This window comes from Schistocerca cancellata, chromosome 1 (genome assembly GCF_023864275.1).
Source record: "Schistocerca cancellata isolate TAMUIC-IGC-003103 chromosome 1, iqSchCanc2.1, whole genome shotgun sequence".
NCBI classification, from domain to species: Eukaryota; Metazoa; Arthropoda; class Insecta; order Orthoptera; family Acrididae; genus Schistocerca; species Schistocerca cancellata.
The window spans coordinates 1084995514-1085011882 of record NC_064626.1 but is presented as its reverse complement, the minus strand read 5'-3'; the positions used below and the strand labels follow the sequence as shown (position 1 = coordinate 1085011882).

General features: G+C 43.7%; 1 protein-coding gene across 1 annotated transcript in view; it reads left to right on the top strand.

The window, feature by feature from the left end:
• The window catches only part of LOC126091108 (phospholipase B1, membrane-associated-like), a 169370-nt gene that overhangs the window by 114786 nt on the left and 38215 nt on the right, over nt 1–16369 (top strand). The window contains exon 5 of the mRNA XM_049907036.1: nt 1664–1826. Coding sequence (XP_049762993.1) covers nt 1664–1826 — 163 coding nt within the window. The remainder of the gene's footprint in view (nt 1–1663; nt 1827–16369) is intronic.

Here is a 16369-nt window from a genome sequence, read left to right as displayed (position 1 = left end):
TTGTTGTCCTGTATAAGATTTGGATAACTGCATAACAAAAGAAGATATAGCAGGGGATGAGAGAAGGTTTTGTGTATTCAACAATAATAAATTCATTCTGCTGGTTGTTGAGCTCCGCGGTTGTGGATTATATTATTTCTGTGGATTATATTATTTCTGTGGATTATATTATTTTAAGAAATGCAGCAACCAGCGAGATTTGTGAATTTTTATTTATACCAATATGCGTCCCGGTCTTTCACCCTTCTTCAATTGGCGTAATGCATATCTGAATTGTCAGTAAGTACATTGTTAAAACATCGATAGCAGTTTAGTTGCTGGCTTTCTACTGCTTCTTGTTAATCCAATTTTCGTATTTACAGATGTACCACAAACACATTTTGACTTGTATCGTGTACCAGAACAGTGCACTATCCGCCATGTTGCCGTCGGCATAATTAAATAACAAAAAATTCTCTGGTTGCTGTACTTCTTGAAATAATAAGTTTTATAGATTCCATATACGAGGGTTGGAACTTTAATAATGGCAACTATTTATTGCAGCTCGTAAAAAATAGAAACATGTTTCAAAGTTTTATTGACCTTCAAAGTAGTCACCAGCATTGCGTATAATCCGTTGCCAGCAGTGTGGAAGTCGTAGGATACTCTTAGCAGTGCCAGTTGTGTTGACAGTTCGAGCGGCGAGGTCTGTTGCCCCACAAATTTGTAGCAGTTCTGAAGCGAATGCCGTGAAGTGTTTCCTTCAGTTTAGAAATCTAGTTGAACTTACGGGGGCTTGAGTCTGGGGAGTGCAGTGGGTGGTATAGCACTTAGCAGTCCCATCAGTCAAACAAATCAATAACAGCTTGCCCTGTACGTGCTTGAGCATTGTGCTGCAAAATGATGGTCAGGTCCAGAAGAAAGTGTCATCACTTCTGTCTGATGACTACTCTGAAGATTAGTGAAACTTTGAAATACATATCTATTTTGTACGAGCTGTAAATAAATAGTTGCCGCTATTAAAGTTCCAACTCTCGTATTTTTTAATGTTTGTATGGGCTAGATCTTGAGAAGGTGTAAGAGGACAATATTGGAGGAGGAGGAGGAGGAGATTAGTGTTTAACGTCCCGTCGACAACGAGGTCATTAGAGACGGAGCACAAGCTCGGATTAGGTAAGGATGGGGAAGGAAATCGGCCGTGCCCTTTCTAAGGAACCATCCCGGAATTTGCCTGAAGCGATTTAGGGAAATCACGGAAAACCTAAATCAGGATGGCCGGACGCGGGATTGAACCGTCGTCCTCCCGAATGCGAGTCCAGTGTGCTAACCGCTGCGCCACCTAACTCGGTAAGAGGACGATATTATTTTAATTATAGCGCTAATGTAAAAAAAATCTATTTCGTATCCTGATGTTGAAGTTATTATACAAAGTATTTTCCTACAGCAGTATTGAGGTGACACTGATTTTACAAACAATATAGACCATTGCAAAAAAAAGGAGGAGTCATTGCGAGTTAGATCAAGCACGTTCCATCTACAAGTGTAATGAGTAGCTGTAACAATGAAACAAAAGGAATGGTGCTCCTGCATACAGATCCAGTATATTCCAAAAGAGTGTTTAGTAGTTACACCGTCGAACAAATGTCGAGACAGACACGAAACACATTGAAATGTTTTGTTACAGATGGTAACGATACTGATCGGTGGCAACGACTTCTGCATCGACATGTGCTACGAAGGCAAGGCGGCCGGCGCGGTCGAGAACCACCGCCGTGAGTTGATGGAGACGCTGGACTACCTACGGGCCAACCTGCCGCGTACCATCGTCAACCTGGTGGTCGCTCCTCGCAAGTATCCGACTTTGCTTCTCTTTAAAATGTCACGTAACGCATGCCTTCGTCCTCTCGTGCGATTGATTCATGAATCCCTACCTCTCACACGGCAACAAAAAGACACACGACGATGACACATGAGGGCGTGCTGAAACGCAATGTATCAGAAATTTTATGTGAAAAATCTTAAAGCTTTTTAAATGAAACGAACGTTATTAACATTCTACTTCTTTTTCTGCATGTCTACATATTTATTTCTCAACATAGTCATTCCGGCGATGAACACATTTCTCTAAACGAGAGACCAGGTTTTTGATGTAGTTACTGTAGAATATTTGACTATGTTCACAGAACCACAACTTCATCTATGCTTCTACCGCTTCATCACTATCAAAGGGAAGTCGTCGAAGGTGTTCTTTAAATTTTAGAAACAGATAAAAATCATATAGGATCGCATAGGGGCTGTATGTAGGATGATAGATGATTGTGAACCCATGACGTCGGATTACATAGACAAATGTAATGTATTGCGAATAGATAGGAAGAAGGATACTTTATTGTATGATTATATGATAACGGAACAAACACTGGTAGCAGTTACTTCTGTAAAATATCTGGGAGTATGCGTGCGGAACGATTTGAAGTGGAATGATCATATAAATTTAATTGTTGGTAGCGCGGGTGCCAGGTTGAGATTCATTGGGAGAGTCCTTAGAAAATGTAGTCCATCAACAAAGGAGATGGCTTACAAAACACTCGTTCGACCTAGACTTGAGTATTGCTCATCAGTGTGGGATCCGTACCAGATCGGGTTGACGGAGGAGATAGAGAAGATCCAAAGAAGAGCGGCGCGTTTCGTCACAGGGTTATTTGGTAAGCATGATAGCGTTACGGAGATGTTTACCAAACTCAAGTGGCAGACTCTGCAAGACAGGCACTGTGCATCGCGGTGTAGCTTGCTGTCCAGGTTTCGAGAGCGTGCGTTTCTGGACGAGGTATCGAATATATTGCTTCCCCCTACTTATACCTCCCGAGGAGATCACGAATGTGAAATTAGAGAGATTCGAGCGCGCACGCAGGCTTTCCGGCCTTCGTTCTTCCCGCGAACCATACGCGACTGGAACAGGAAAGGGAGGTAATGACAGTGGCACGTAAAGTGCCCTCCGACACACACCGTTGGGTGGCTTGCGGAGTATAAATGAAGATGTAGATTGTTGCGGAAGTCGCAGCCTTCGCGTGTGGTCTGGCATTTTCATGCTGAAGGAGAGGGTGCTCCGTGTGTGAACGAACTCTTCGAATTCGAAAGTCGGTTACAGCTCTCTGTTTCAAACGCAGCGACATAGTTATGTTATACACCGCCATGTTATACGCTCTAGCGGCAGAAGGCTGCAAATATGTAGACGTGACGTACAAACATTTAGAATGTTAATAACGTTTGTTTTATTTAAAAATACTTGAGAATTATCATATAAGGAATTCGGAGGATTTACTTTTCAGCACGCCCTCGTACACTACTGGCCATTAAAATTGCTACACCACGAAGATGACGTGCTACAGACGCGAAATTTAACCGACAGGAAGAAGATGCTGTGATTTGCAGATGATTAGCATTTCAGACCATTCACACAAGGTTGGCGCAGGTGGCGACACCTACAACGTGCTGACATGAGGAAAGTTTCCAACCGATTTCTCATACACAAACAGCAGTTGACCGGCGTTGCCTGGTGAAACGTTGTTGTGATGCCTCGTGTAAGGAGGAGATATGCGTACCATCACGTTAACCACTTTGATAAAGGTCGGATTGTAGCCTATCGCGATTGCGGTTTATCGTATAGCGACATTGCTGCTCGCGTTGGTCGAGATCCAATGACTGTTAGCAGAATATGGAATCGGTGGGTTCAGGAGGGCTGGATCCCAACGGCCTCGTATCACTAGCAGTCGAGATGACAGGCATCTTATCCACGTGGCTGTAACGGATCGTGCAGCCACGTCTCGATCCCTGAGTCAACAGATGGGGACGTTTCCAAGACAACAACCATCCGCACGAACAGTTTGACGATGTTTTCAGCAGCATGGACTATCGCTCGGAGACTGTCGCTGCGGTTACCCTTGACCCTGTATCACAGACAGGAGCGCCTGCGATGGTGTACTCGACGACGAACCTGGGTGTACGAATGGCAAAACGTCATTTTTTCGGATGAATCCACGTTCTTTTTACAGCATCATGACAGTCGCATCTGTGTTTGGCGACATCGCGGTGAACGCACATTGGAAGCGTGTATTCGTCATCGCTATACTGGCGTATCACCCGGCGTGATGGTATGGGGTGCCATTGGTTACACGTCTCGGTCACGTCTTGTTCGCATTGACGGCACTTTGAACCGTGGACGTTACATTTCAGATGTGTTACGACCCGTGGCTCTACCCCGCATTCGCTCCCTGCGAAGCCGTACATTTCAGCAGGCTAATGCACGACCGCATGTTGCAGGTCCTGCACGGGCCTTTCTGGATACAGAAAATGTTCGACTGCTGCCCTGGCCAGCACATTCTCCAGATATCTCACCAATTGAAAACGTCTGGTCAATGGTGACCGAGCAACTGGCTCGTCACAATACGCCAGTCACTACTCCTGATGAACTGTGGTATCGTGTTGAAGCTGCATGGGCAGCTATACCTGTACACGCCATCCAAGCTCTGTTTGACTCAATGCCCAGGCGTATCAAGGTGGTTGTTCTGGGCACTGATTTCTCAATTGCGTGAGAATGTAATCACATGTCAGTTCTAGCATAATATATTTGTCCAAAGAATACCCGTTTATCATCAGCATTTCTTCTTGGTGTAGCAATTTTAATGGCCAGTAGTGTATTTCCCACTGAAGTGGCGAAACATCTAAACGCTTGCAGCAAGGTAAGATGAACGTCTTTTCTAGTTTGTTACAATACAGGCAAAAATTAAGCTCAGCCCGCTGTTGCGTTACACATTAGGGGGAGCCACCCGCAGTCAGGAGATGTCGCTGAATATCCTGAATAAGCGGCACTGGTTGAGGCGTCGGGGTAATTCGACCAGAGCCATCGTCTGAGAGTCGATGCGCAAGTCGCTAAAGTGGCGTCAAATAAAAAGCCTTGCACTAGGCGACCGAACAACCCAAGACGGAGTCTCTTGGCCAAAAATGCAATACTATCGTTTCATTTCATCGTCTAAAGAGTCGATTTCCTTTCGGGATTCATTAGTACCCTGCTACCAATTGCATATGAGCAACGGTTACGATATAACCCGTGCAAACTGCACGAAGATTACCCACGAAGCTGTCACGTACCATTTCCTCCCTAGTTTTTCGTGGACTCTCTAGGGTAACAGGCATCTATGCCAGCATAATGTGTGCAATAGACGGTTACATGGGCGTGTCGATGCTTGCTCGTTACACGATGCGAGATAACATGCTGGGTCCTCCCTATCAAAAAGTCCTCAATCCAGTCTCAAATTTCACTTGATACACCATATGATAGTACTTTTGACAATAAGTGTAAGGGTGGTACTAAGTCAAATGCTGCTCAGAAATCAAGAAATACTTCATCTACCTGACCTCCTTCGTCCGAATTTTTCAATATGTCGCGTGACAAAAGTGTGAGTTTGGTTTGTTCAAATGGCTCTGAGCACTATGGGACTTAACATCTTAGGTCATCAGTCCCCTAGAACTTAGAACTACTTAAACCTAACTAACCTAAGGACATCACACACATCTATGACCGAGGCAGGATTCGAACCTGCGACCGCAGCAGTCCCGCGGTTACGGACTGCAGCGCCTAGAACCGCACGGCCACCGCGGCCGGCTGAGTTTGGTTTCACATGATCGATGCTTTCGGAATCCGTGTGGTTGGCATGGCGGAGATAATTCTGTTCCAGGTACATCATCATGTTTGAGCTCAGAACATGTTCTAAGATTCTACAACAAATCGGAGTGAAAGATATGGATGGGATGGTAGTTTTGTGGGTCAAGGTACTATCCATCTTGTATATGGGCCTGACCAGTGCTTTCTTCCAACTACTAGATACGGTTTATGGTTCGAGGGATCTACAATATATTATAGTTAGAAGAGGGACTAACTCAGCCGAAAATTGGGTACATAAAGTGATTCCACCAGGCCCTGGAGCTTCGTTTAGTTGTTTCTCAACACCACTGACACTAGTAGTTATTTCAGTCATATTTTCAATAGTTCGAGGATTAAATTGGGTCAATTCTCTTGGATTTTTCTTTGTAAAGGAACGTTTGAAAACAGAGTGGAGCATTTCAGCTTTTTCTTTGCTAACCTCAGTTTCAGTTCCTGTCTCATTCGTTAGGGACTGACACTTCTTTTGGTGCCCCTAATAGTCTTTACATGGGATCAGATTTTCTTTGCATTTTGTGAAAAATCATTTGACAGTATTCTGCTACGGTATTCACTGATGGCTTCAGGCATTGCTTTTTTAACAGCCAAACGCATTTTATTCAGCGTCTCTCCATGTGTATTCCTGTGCTTTGTTTTCCACCTATTATGCAGTAGTATTTGTTTGTTTAGAAGTTTCTTTACAGTGAATGTACACCGTGGAGGGTCACTTCTAATACGAACTGTTCTAATGGGCACATGCCTATCCAGTGCATGGTCAACTATCCTTTTATTTTTGAGCCATAGTTCCTCAACATGCTCCTACCCTGTACTGAAGGATTCAATTTCCTCTTTGAGATAACACGATGCTGATTTTTTTATCTACTGTAGTGAAGATATATATCTTAGTGTTTGTTTTAGTTACCTTTTGTAATTCTGCAATTATTGTTGCCACAAGCGAAGTGGTTCAAATGGCTCTAAGCACTATGGGACGTAACAACTGAGGTCATCAGTCCCCTAGACTTAGAACTACTTAAACCTAACTAACCTAAAGACATTACACACATCTATGCCCGAGGCAGGATTCGAACCTTCGATCGTAGCAGCCTCGTGGTTCCGGACTGAAGCGCCTAGAACCGCTCGGCCACAGCGGCCGGCTTGCCACAAGCTTGTCATTGTCACTGATACTATTTTCAACTGGACATCGTTGAAGAGGTCAGATCTATTTGTTGCTATTAGATCCAATATATTTCCATCATGAGTAGGGTTCCGAACTACCTGCCTTAGGTACGGTAGTTATCAGAGATGGCATTTAGTGATGTTTCAGAGGATATCTTATCACGCCCGCCAGTAACAAAACTGTAATTTTTCCAATTGATTGTTGGACGATTAAAGTCTCCACGATGATTACAGTATGATTGGCGAACTTACGTACTAGCGAACTGAGGTTTTCTATAAGGTTTTCGGTTATATCATGAGATGAGTGTGGTGGGCGATAGAAGGATCCAGTTATAATTTTGTGCCCGTCTCTGATACTGAGTCAAGCCCAAACAATCTCACATGCATTTTCAGTTTCTATCTCGGTGGATTTAACTTTCTTGTCTACTGCGACAAATACACCACCTCCATTTTCCGTTATGATATCCTTTCGATATACAGTTAAATTTTCACCAGAACTCTCACTGTTATCAATTTTAGGTTTCAATGAGCTTTCTGTACTTGGTACTACGTGATTTTTACTGCTTCCCAGGAATACCTCGAACTCTGGCTCTTTGTTCCGAATGCTTCGGCAGTTAACCACTAGGATTTTAATACTGTTACTTGTGGGAGGCATTACTTTGGATTTACTCTGATAATTTTGGATTTCCAACAGCTATCGTTATCTGGACGGGAAATCTTTTAATCTAAAAAAAGGCACTTTGTGCATCCCACACACAGTCAGCTACCTGGGTAACAGCCTCTGACATGTAGTGCACACATGACCCATTTGGGAGACCCTACAGTTCTCAACAATATGACAAAAGTCCAGGAAGTCGCAGACTAGCTTGTCACAGAACCCTCGAAGTCTCTGATTCAGACCTTCCATACGACTCAGAACCAAGGTGGCACTATCGGTTCTGGGGACAAATGTGTCAGATCTTTGAAACTCCGTGTCCAAGGCTGGTCTTCTCAACCCTCTCTGCCAATCTCTGGAATGATCCAAGTGTGAACTCGGAACCCAGACGACAGGCATAATTTATTTCTTTGTTAGCCACAATCTGCATTTGGTTGCACCCTGTTCCCTCAATGGCTGCCGGAATGGCCTCTTCGACATTTTGAATGAGGTCCCAGGCGTACACACCGAGTGCACCTAGTGTCCTTTCCTGTTCCTGGTTGCCACTGCCATACAGGGTACGATCACTCACCGTACATTTGAACTGGCGACGGTTAATAGACCCGCACCCTTTTGTGTTTGCCTGCTCTTGACAATGGACAAAATAGATTTCGCCAAAACAGGCAGTGGCTTCGTGGCTTGGTTTCAGTTTCAGTGAAGGACAGCACCTCGAACCCGTTCATCAGGGGAATTGGTATAACACCCCGAGAGCTCCTTGGTCCCGGTCCACCATTTTCATATATATCTTAGGTAAATATGAAGTTAATGGGATTTTAATGAGTGGTATAACCACAGTAAAGAAGAGAGAGCTGCGGGCTAGGGTGTCGGAGACTTTGAATGACCTCCCTCGTTGAGACTGTCACTGTCACACGGCTCCATCTCTCACAGTCTTGACAGATCAAGAAAGTCTGCAAGTTAGAAACTGAGAGTACTTGCATACCAGAAAGAGATACAGGATACTAGCTCCATTTTTTGAATTCTTCCAACGGTTAATTTTTTAAGCATTATAAAAACTGTAAATGTTGCTTGTGTGATAACAGTTTCTATGTTAAGCTTCGAAACTGCACGATGATAGTACTGAAAACTATGGCACACAGTACTTTTATTCTCCATCACAGGAGTCATTTTTGTGCCGTCATAGTCTCACGAGCTACGTGAGCCGACGTGACCGTAAACCGTATGTAGTACCAAGGTCGCGTTGCTGGTCACCAACTGCCATCTTGGCACGAGGTCCGCCGTTCGCCGCGTAACTGTACGGCCTCCAGAATACAGATCAGTAATCCGCCTATCCACCTGCCGCGACAGAACGCTACTGTGCGAACTGCTGACTCACTTCCTCCCTAATGTGCCGGACTGTTGGAAACAGCACTTAACAACGTACAAGGAAATGTAAGTAGTACTCAACAACAAGTCAGGTATGAATACACAAAGTACATTAAAACTCTAGTTGTATCTGCATAGTTATATTTACCTTACAGCAGTACTCTATATGTTTGCTCCTTGATCTCAACATTGCAAGATTGTTATTCCACAAAATTTAATAGAGAAGGTATTTCTGCTGGGAAGATTTCGGCTTTGCAAAAGGTTCGAATTGCCGCTTGAGGGAAGCAAAAGCGGTTTATTTGCATTCTAAGGTGCTTTCATAAGTGATGTAAAGGCGGGCAAAATTAGAAATATTGTTTATTCTATTATTTCTATTTTTAGTGTCTTTATAATAAATGATACTGCATTTGTCATCATCCTCATCATTAGACAATGATCAGCCATTTTGGCTTCTTCCTCCCCAACAATTGTTTAAGGGACAAATGACTCTGAGCACTATGGGACTTAACATATATGGTCATCAGTCCCCTAGAACTTAGAACTACTTAAACCTAACTAACCTAAGGGCAGCACACAACACCCAGGCATCACGAGGCAGAGAAAATCCCCGACCCCGCCGGGAATCGAACCCGGGACCCCGCGCGTGGGAAGCGAGAACGCTACCGCACGACCACGAGCTGCGGACTCTTTAAGGGACGTCCAACGTTCCTCTTTGCTGTTAGGTTATATAATATTGGAGCTTTCTTTATCGTATTGTTACGTGTACGTTGGACATGCTCTTTCCAGTGCAGCCTGTATTTTCAACTATAGTTGTAAATTATATGAAGATGGTATCCGTTCTTTTGGACATCAGGAAAGTCCTGCTTACATGGCAGACGCTCTATACATCTGAGCCATCGAGGGCACAGAGGATAGTGCGACTGCAGGGATTTATCCCTTGCACGCTCGCCGTGAGACCCACATACCCAACTTAATGTCCACGTGCTACATTCGTAGTGCCGCTCCCCATTATACTACTTCAAATGGCTCTGAGAACTATGGGACTTAACTGCCGTGGTCGTCAGTCCCCTAGAACTTGGAACTAATTAAACCTAACTAACCTAAGGACATCACAGACATCCATGCCCGAGGAAGGATTCGAACCTGCGACCGTAGCGGTCGCGCGGTTCCAGATTGTAGCGCCTAGAACCGCTTGGCCACCCCGGCCCGTTTACTCATTACTCGCGGCAGACAATCTTACCGAGTCCCGTAAGAGTTCGGGCAATGCGTGTGCATCCGCACAGAAGAAGGTCAATGGCCGGTTAGCCGTAACTATAAGAATATGGTATCTGTTCTTTCGAACATGTCCGATAGAACAGATACCATCGGTGACCGTGCAGCTCTCTAGAATGAAATGATAATTAAATCAAGATCCTAATCTGCCGACAGACGTTGATATACATCAACGGGGACAGTTGAAAATGTGTGCCGCGACCGGGACTCGAACGCCGGATCTGCTGCTTACTGGCAAACACTCTATCGATCTCAGCCACCGAGGGCACAGAGGATAGTGCGACTGCAGGGATGTCTGAAAGAACAGATATCATCTTGCTCGTCCCACTGACATTTTTTTTTATTAACCTACATTTTTTCATCACTGGCCTCGTTATATAATTTGTATGACATTTGAGGGGTGATATAATGAAAAAAGAACGTGTGTATTTGCAGAAGTTTTCCATGTCTGTATGGCAAATAACATCCTGAAACGTGTGAAGTAGTGAGCACATCCAACAAGTAATTCTACATTACTCTTTCGGTCTGGCACACCGTGACTTACTACATTGCTGATTGTGAATAATGTCACTTGCATAAAAAAAGGATGGATAGAGCGTCTGCCATATAAACAGGAGATCCCGGGTTCGAGTCCCTGTCGGAGCACATATTTTCAACTGTCCCCGTCGGTATATCAACGCCTGTCGGCAGCTTAGGGTCTTGATTTGATTATCGTTTCATAGTTGCAAAAGGTTACAAATTTAGTTTTTAAAGGTTAGAGATTTAGTTCTCGTCTGACATCAGTGTTTATTCTGTGGTCCAGCAAAGAACATCCCGCTGCAAAGTGGAAGAACGTCATCTCTGATTATTCTTTTGTCATAACTACTGCTATGTTGTTGTCCAGTCATTCGCTACCACACAGCAGCAAAGACGAATCGCCATTTTGTTAAAATTACTAACGGATCTTTCCGTTCGTTATGTTTTAATGCACATTGTATGGTTCCTCATAAATATCTTAATTTGGCCAATTTTAGCTCTGCATTATATGACGTGGGAAATTTAAAGTGGCATCCTAGATATTTGTCCATCCATAACAATTTTGAGTCTAATGGGTTCTAATATTGAAATGTCATCACTTCTGTTTTATCTGTCATATTATCTTTCCATATTTCGCACAAAAAAAGATCAGGGTTTAGCGTTACTTCGACTACAAGGCCATTAGAGACGAAGCACAATTTAAGGATGGGGATGAAAATGGGCAGTTCTCTTTTTAAGGAATCATCCCGAAATTTGTCTGGAAGGATTTAGGAAAATCACGGAAAACCTATATCTGGATGCCCATAAGCGGATTTGAACCACCCTCCTCTTGAATGCGAATCCAGTGGGCTGACCACTGCGCCACCTCGCTCAGTCCCAAGTTTAGGGACAATTTGACTCAAATTATGTACAACAATTTCCTCAGTCTTTCCTATTATAACCAGATGGAAGTGGGCGTTTGGCGTCATTGGCCGGGATGCCCCTTGCGGGTCAGGTCCGGCCGCCTTGGTTCAGGTCTTATTACATTCGACGCCACATTGGGCGACCTGCACGCCGGATGGGGATGAAATGATGATGAAGACAGCGCAACACCCAGTCCTTGAGCGGAGAAAATCCCTCATCCAGCCGGGAATCGAACCCGGGCCCGTAGGACGGCAATCCGTCACGCTGACCACTCTGCTATCGGGGCGGACATTATAACCAGATCATAAGCAACAAGTAGCATCATGAGATTAAAATTTTGACTTATTAAGTCTTCGCTTTAATATAGACAACTATTTACAAATTATATAAACAACGAAAAGTGAGGGGGGACGGTGTAGCTGGGCTGTTACATTACGACGGTTTCTGCTTCACTTTTCTCCATGAATTTAATAATCAACTGACTGCAAGTGCTGAATATTTAGGGAAGCGGGTGATGACACCATCGACTGACAACAATGATAGTTAAGAGATGACAAAATGTATGTTTTATTACGGATACTCAAGAATTGTGAGCACCTTTAACTAAACAAAGCTAAGCCACATTCCACGTGCCACCATATGTTGTAAACGAGCGCGGCGCGCCTAACAGTGCCAGCTAATGCACTATTTCAGCTCAATTCCCAGATTTGTTCGCTGCAACTACCACGCTCGTGCTCGTGTCAAGCGGCAACAATGAAAAGCATCGCCTGCGATCACAGATTATTTCATATCTATGACCTCAGCTACACCGGAGACAGCTGTAATACACAATCTGTGGCGCGGCGGCTCGCTAACTTTACCATTTAAATTAACAACTGATTTCAAATATCTTGCAGTGTGATGATACCGTATCCTCTCAAGTCCTTGCTTTCATATAATCAACCATTTACAAATCATGTAGTCATTATAAACTGCGAAAAGGGTGGGGACATTGGGAAGTGGTGCCTATACGCTGGACTGATCATAGTGTATTTGTAGCCTCACAAAAGACGTCGGTACAGGAGAGGAGAACGTGGCGGGCCGCATCAAACCAGTCAGAAGACTGATGATTCGAGAAAAGTAAAAGAAGAACAAAAAGAAAGAGTAAAACGATTTCCGAATTTTAATGTCCCATGCGTCTAACCCCAACTACTATTCCACGTTCAAAGTCTGTTAATTCCCGACGTCTGGCCATAATCATGTCGGAAGCCTTTTCACATAAATCATCTTAGTACAAACGATTGATCTTCAAATGCACTGTCCTTTTATACCTTGTGTACGAGATACTACCGCTATTTGTATCCGCCCGCATCTCGTGGTCGTGCGGTAGCGTTCTCGCTTCCCACGCCCGGGTTCCCGGGTTCGATTCCCGGCGGGGTCAGGGATTTTCTCTGCCTCGTGATGGCTGGGTGTTGTGTGATGTCTTTAGGTTAGTTAGGTTTAAGTAGTTCTAAGTTCTAGGGGACTGGTGACCTAAGATGTTAAGTCCCATAGTGCTCAGAGCCCCTATTTGTATCCGATGACTTTTGTCACCTCAGTGGATTGATGATGATGATGATAAATTCAAATGGCTCCAAACACCATGGGACTTAACATCTGAGGTCATCAGTCCCCTAGACTTAGAACTACTTAAACCTAACTAACCTAAGGGCATCACACACAACCATGTCCGAGGCAGAATTCGAACCTGCGACCGTCGCAGCAGCGCGGTTCTGGACTGAAGCGCCTAGAACCGCACGGCCACAACGGCCGGCGATGCTGCTGATGATTTTGGTTTATGGGGCACTCAACAGCCTGATTTTCAGCGTCCATAAAAATTCCCAATCTTTTCACTTTCCAGTTTCGCCATTTTCCCGAATGATGATGAAATGAAGACGACAACACAAACACCAAGTACCTGGGCGGAGAAAATTTCCGCTGTGGGTTGAGAGAACGTCTCTCCCCGTGTTCAACGTCAGTACCTTCATTGGTTTTCATTTCACTGGAAGCATCCCCAGCAAAGTTCAAGCCGTCTTAAAGGCGTAAGGTGGGCATATCGCATGCAAATATCCGCTAATATGTGTCTGGTAACGTTTGATCAGATAGTGCATAATTATTTGCATGCTACTTCCTGACGTTACAATGTTCACAGACATTACGGGCTGTAAAATGGGCACTAAGCAAGACGAAGAACCAGAAACCAAAATTTTGAAAGGTACAGCATCACAACTTCACTCCAGTCGTGTTTATGAAAGTTACTGATGTTGATAATCAAAATTATTGAGACTTACAGCATTTATAACGAAGCTCATCCGCTTGCGTCAGACTATATCCTTTACATAAATGAAGATGAATTTTGAGTTACTCAAAGAACTACAAAGTTTTTATTTGCAAAATAATCACCAATTACATACATGTACGTACAGCCATGTGGTGTATTTTACAATTAAGCTTAGAGTAATTGTTTTCACTTATCTCTCACGAATGGTCAACGTGCCCTCAACCGAGCGTTCGATAAACACCTAAAAGGTAGTTAAACTCGTTTCATATTTACGTGAAAATGACGGAAGTTCCTGCATCCAGTGATGTTACTTTGCGGCTTCGTAGTTCGCGCAAGTGCTTGGAATCTTCCATAGATTCCCATAAAAAATCACATGCCATGAGATCAGTAAACGGTGGATGCAACTTGTGCATTGCGAGATGTGTACGTATCATCGTCGAAGTCTTCGAGCTATATGAGTTAGGATGGTGTATTCTCGCCCAAATTCATGCTGCACACTTGTAACTAAATTGTAACGTGTCAAAAGAGGACGCTAAATATTTTTTTTATTTTTTGCTGTGGTATCTCCATTTAGACTTGTCGCACATTGGGTAATAAGCGAATGAGCGAGCGAGCAGCCTAGCGTTCTATCTGCATCAGGTAGACATCTACCGGCAGCCAAGTGAACCACCTACCCACAACTGGCGCCAAGGTGAACTCCCAGCTACGATCCGTAACCCAGAATTCACACATGTTTCTAAATGGTTCTGAGCACTATGGGACTCAACTGCTGAGGTCATTAGTCCCCTAGAACTTAGAACTAGTTAAACCTAACTAACCTAAGGACATCACAAACATCCATGCCCGAGGCAGGATTCGAACCTGCGACCGTAGCGGTCTTGCGGTTCCAGGCTGCAGCGCCTTTAACCGCACGGCCACTTCGGCCGGCTACACATGTTTCTGACATCATTCATGCGGAACAGTGGTTTCCAACTTTTCTGAAACTATTTCCTGTGAGTGCAGTCAGACATTGGCTAATACTCACCCCCTCCCTCCACCATCAACAACATTGACGCCCAACTGAACTTCATAATAAAAGACAATTTTCTTTTAACGCTTTTATTTTGATGTATTTAGTTTCCGTAGGTGTCTTATTAAATCCTGAAACAATGAATTGATGTGACAGTTGGTACTGCTCAATTCTAACAACATTTTATTTGCATGTAAAGAAAGACGAAGTAATTCTCAGTGCTTCGCGAGTGTTAACATACAACTCCTCCGCATAAAATAGAGCCAATTATCCACACTGAGTGTAGGTACTTACAAAACATGCTTCCCCTGCACCACTCGTCTCCCTAGTGACAATTGCTTTACTCACACTCTACAACCCAGTTTTAAAATAAATCATGTCAAAGGGTGTACACTATACCTACTGCTTGTGTACCACTAGATTCCTGGACTCCTTTCCCCTGAAATAATAGAAACTGAACAGCCTTAGGCTGCCAATACTTTGCGTCTGACCGCTTCCACACAGGGGTGTGTGTAGTAGCCGTTACGTAATTACTACTGTGTTGTGATCTCAATTAGATCGTTTATTGTAGCGAAGTAAATAATGAAGAAGTTTCTGGTCCGTTGTGGGAACTACATACAACTTCGAAAAGGCATTTTTATGAAACATTTGAGCATATATACCAATTTTACTGCCACAGTGGATGATACAAAATATATTTCCAGTAGATGGACTATATGAGGAACAAGGAAGATGAAGTTCATACAATCGTTTCACAAGCTTTAACCTCTACCACACTGTCTCACACGTTAATGCTCGTATCTAAAATAAAAATGTAGTCAATGGTAACTTATTTAATCAGCATTACTGTTTTACGAAACACTTATGATAATAATAATGATCTTTTGAAAATAGTTCGCCGGCAATGTGACCGAGTGGTTCTAGGCGCTTCAATCCGGAACCGAGAGACTGCTACGGTCGCAGGTTCGAATCCTGCCTCGGGCATGGATGTGTGTGATGTCCTTAGGTTAGTTAGGTTTAAGTAGTTCTAAGTTCTAGGGGACCAATGACCTCAGATGTTAAGTGCCATAGTGCTCAGAGCCATTTGAACCATTTTTTTTAAAGAGCCACTGGTTGCGTGGCTCAGCAGACATGCGCCACTGGATCTGCTGAATCCCACACGATTGCTATTGGCATCTGATGGAAACTTGCAGTTCCATTACCAACTTAGACACCCGTGGGAGGCATCGATACCTTATACCACAAACACGTTATATGTAACTTATTGGAAAAAGATCTAACGCAACAGACGCAAGAGGCGAGTAATTCCTGATCATAGTAATGTTGTAGATTCTACCACCTTTAAGCCACCGGCTGTGTAATCTGCTTGCGTCCTTTTTATGCAACAGACAGCTATAAGACGGCATCTGTGAAGAGTGATAGAACATTTATAAGAGAGGTGTCCACAAGAAAAGGTACGAAACTACACTGTGGGTATAATTGAAGTATTTATTCAAAATT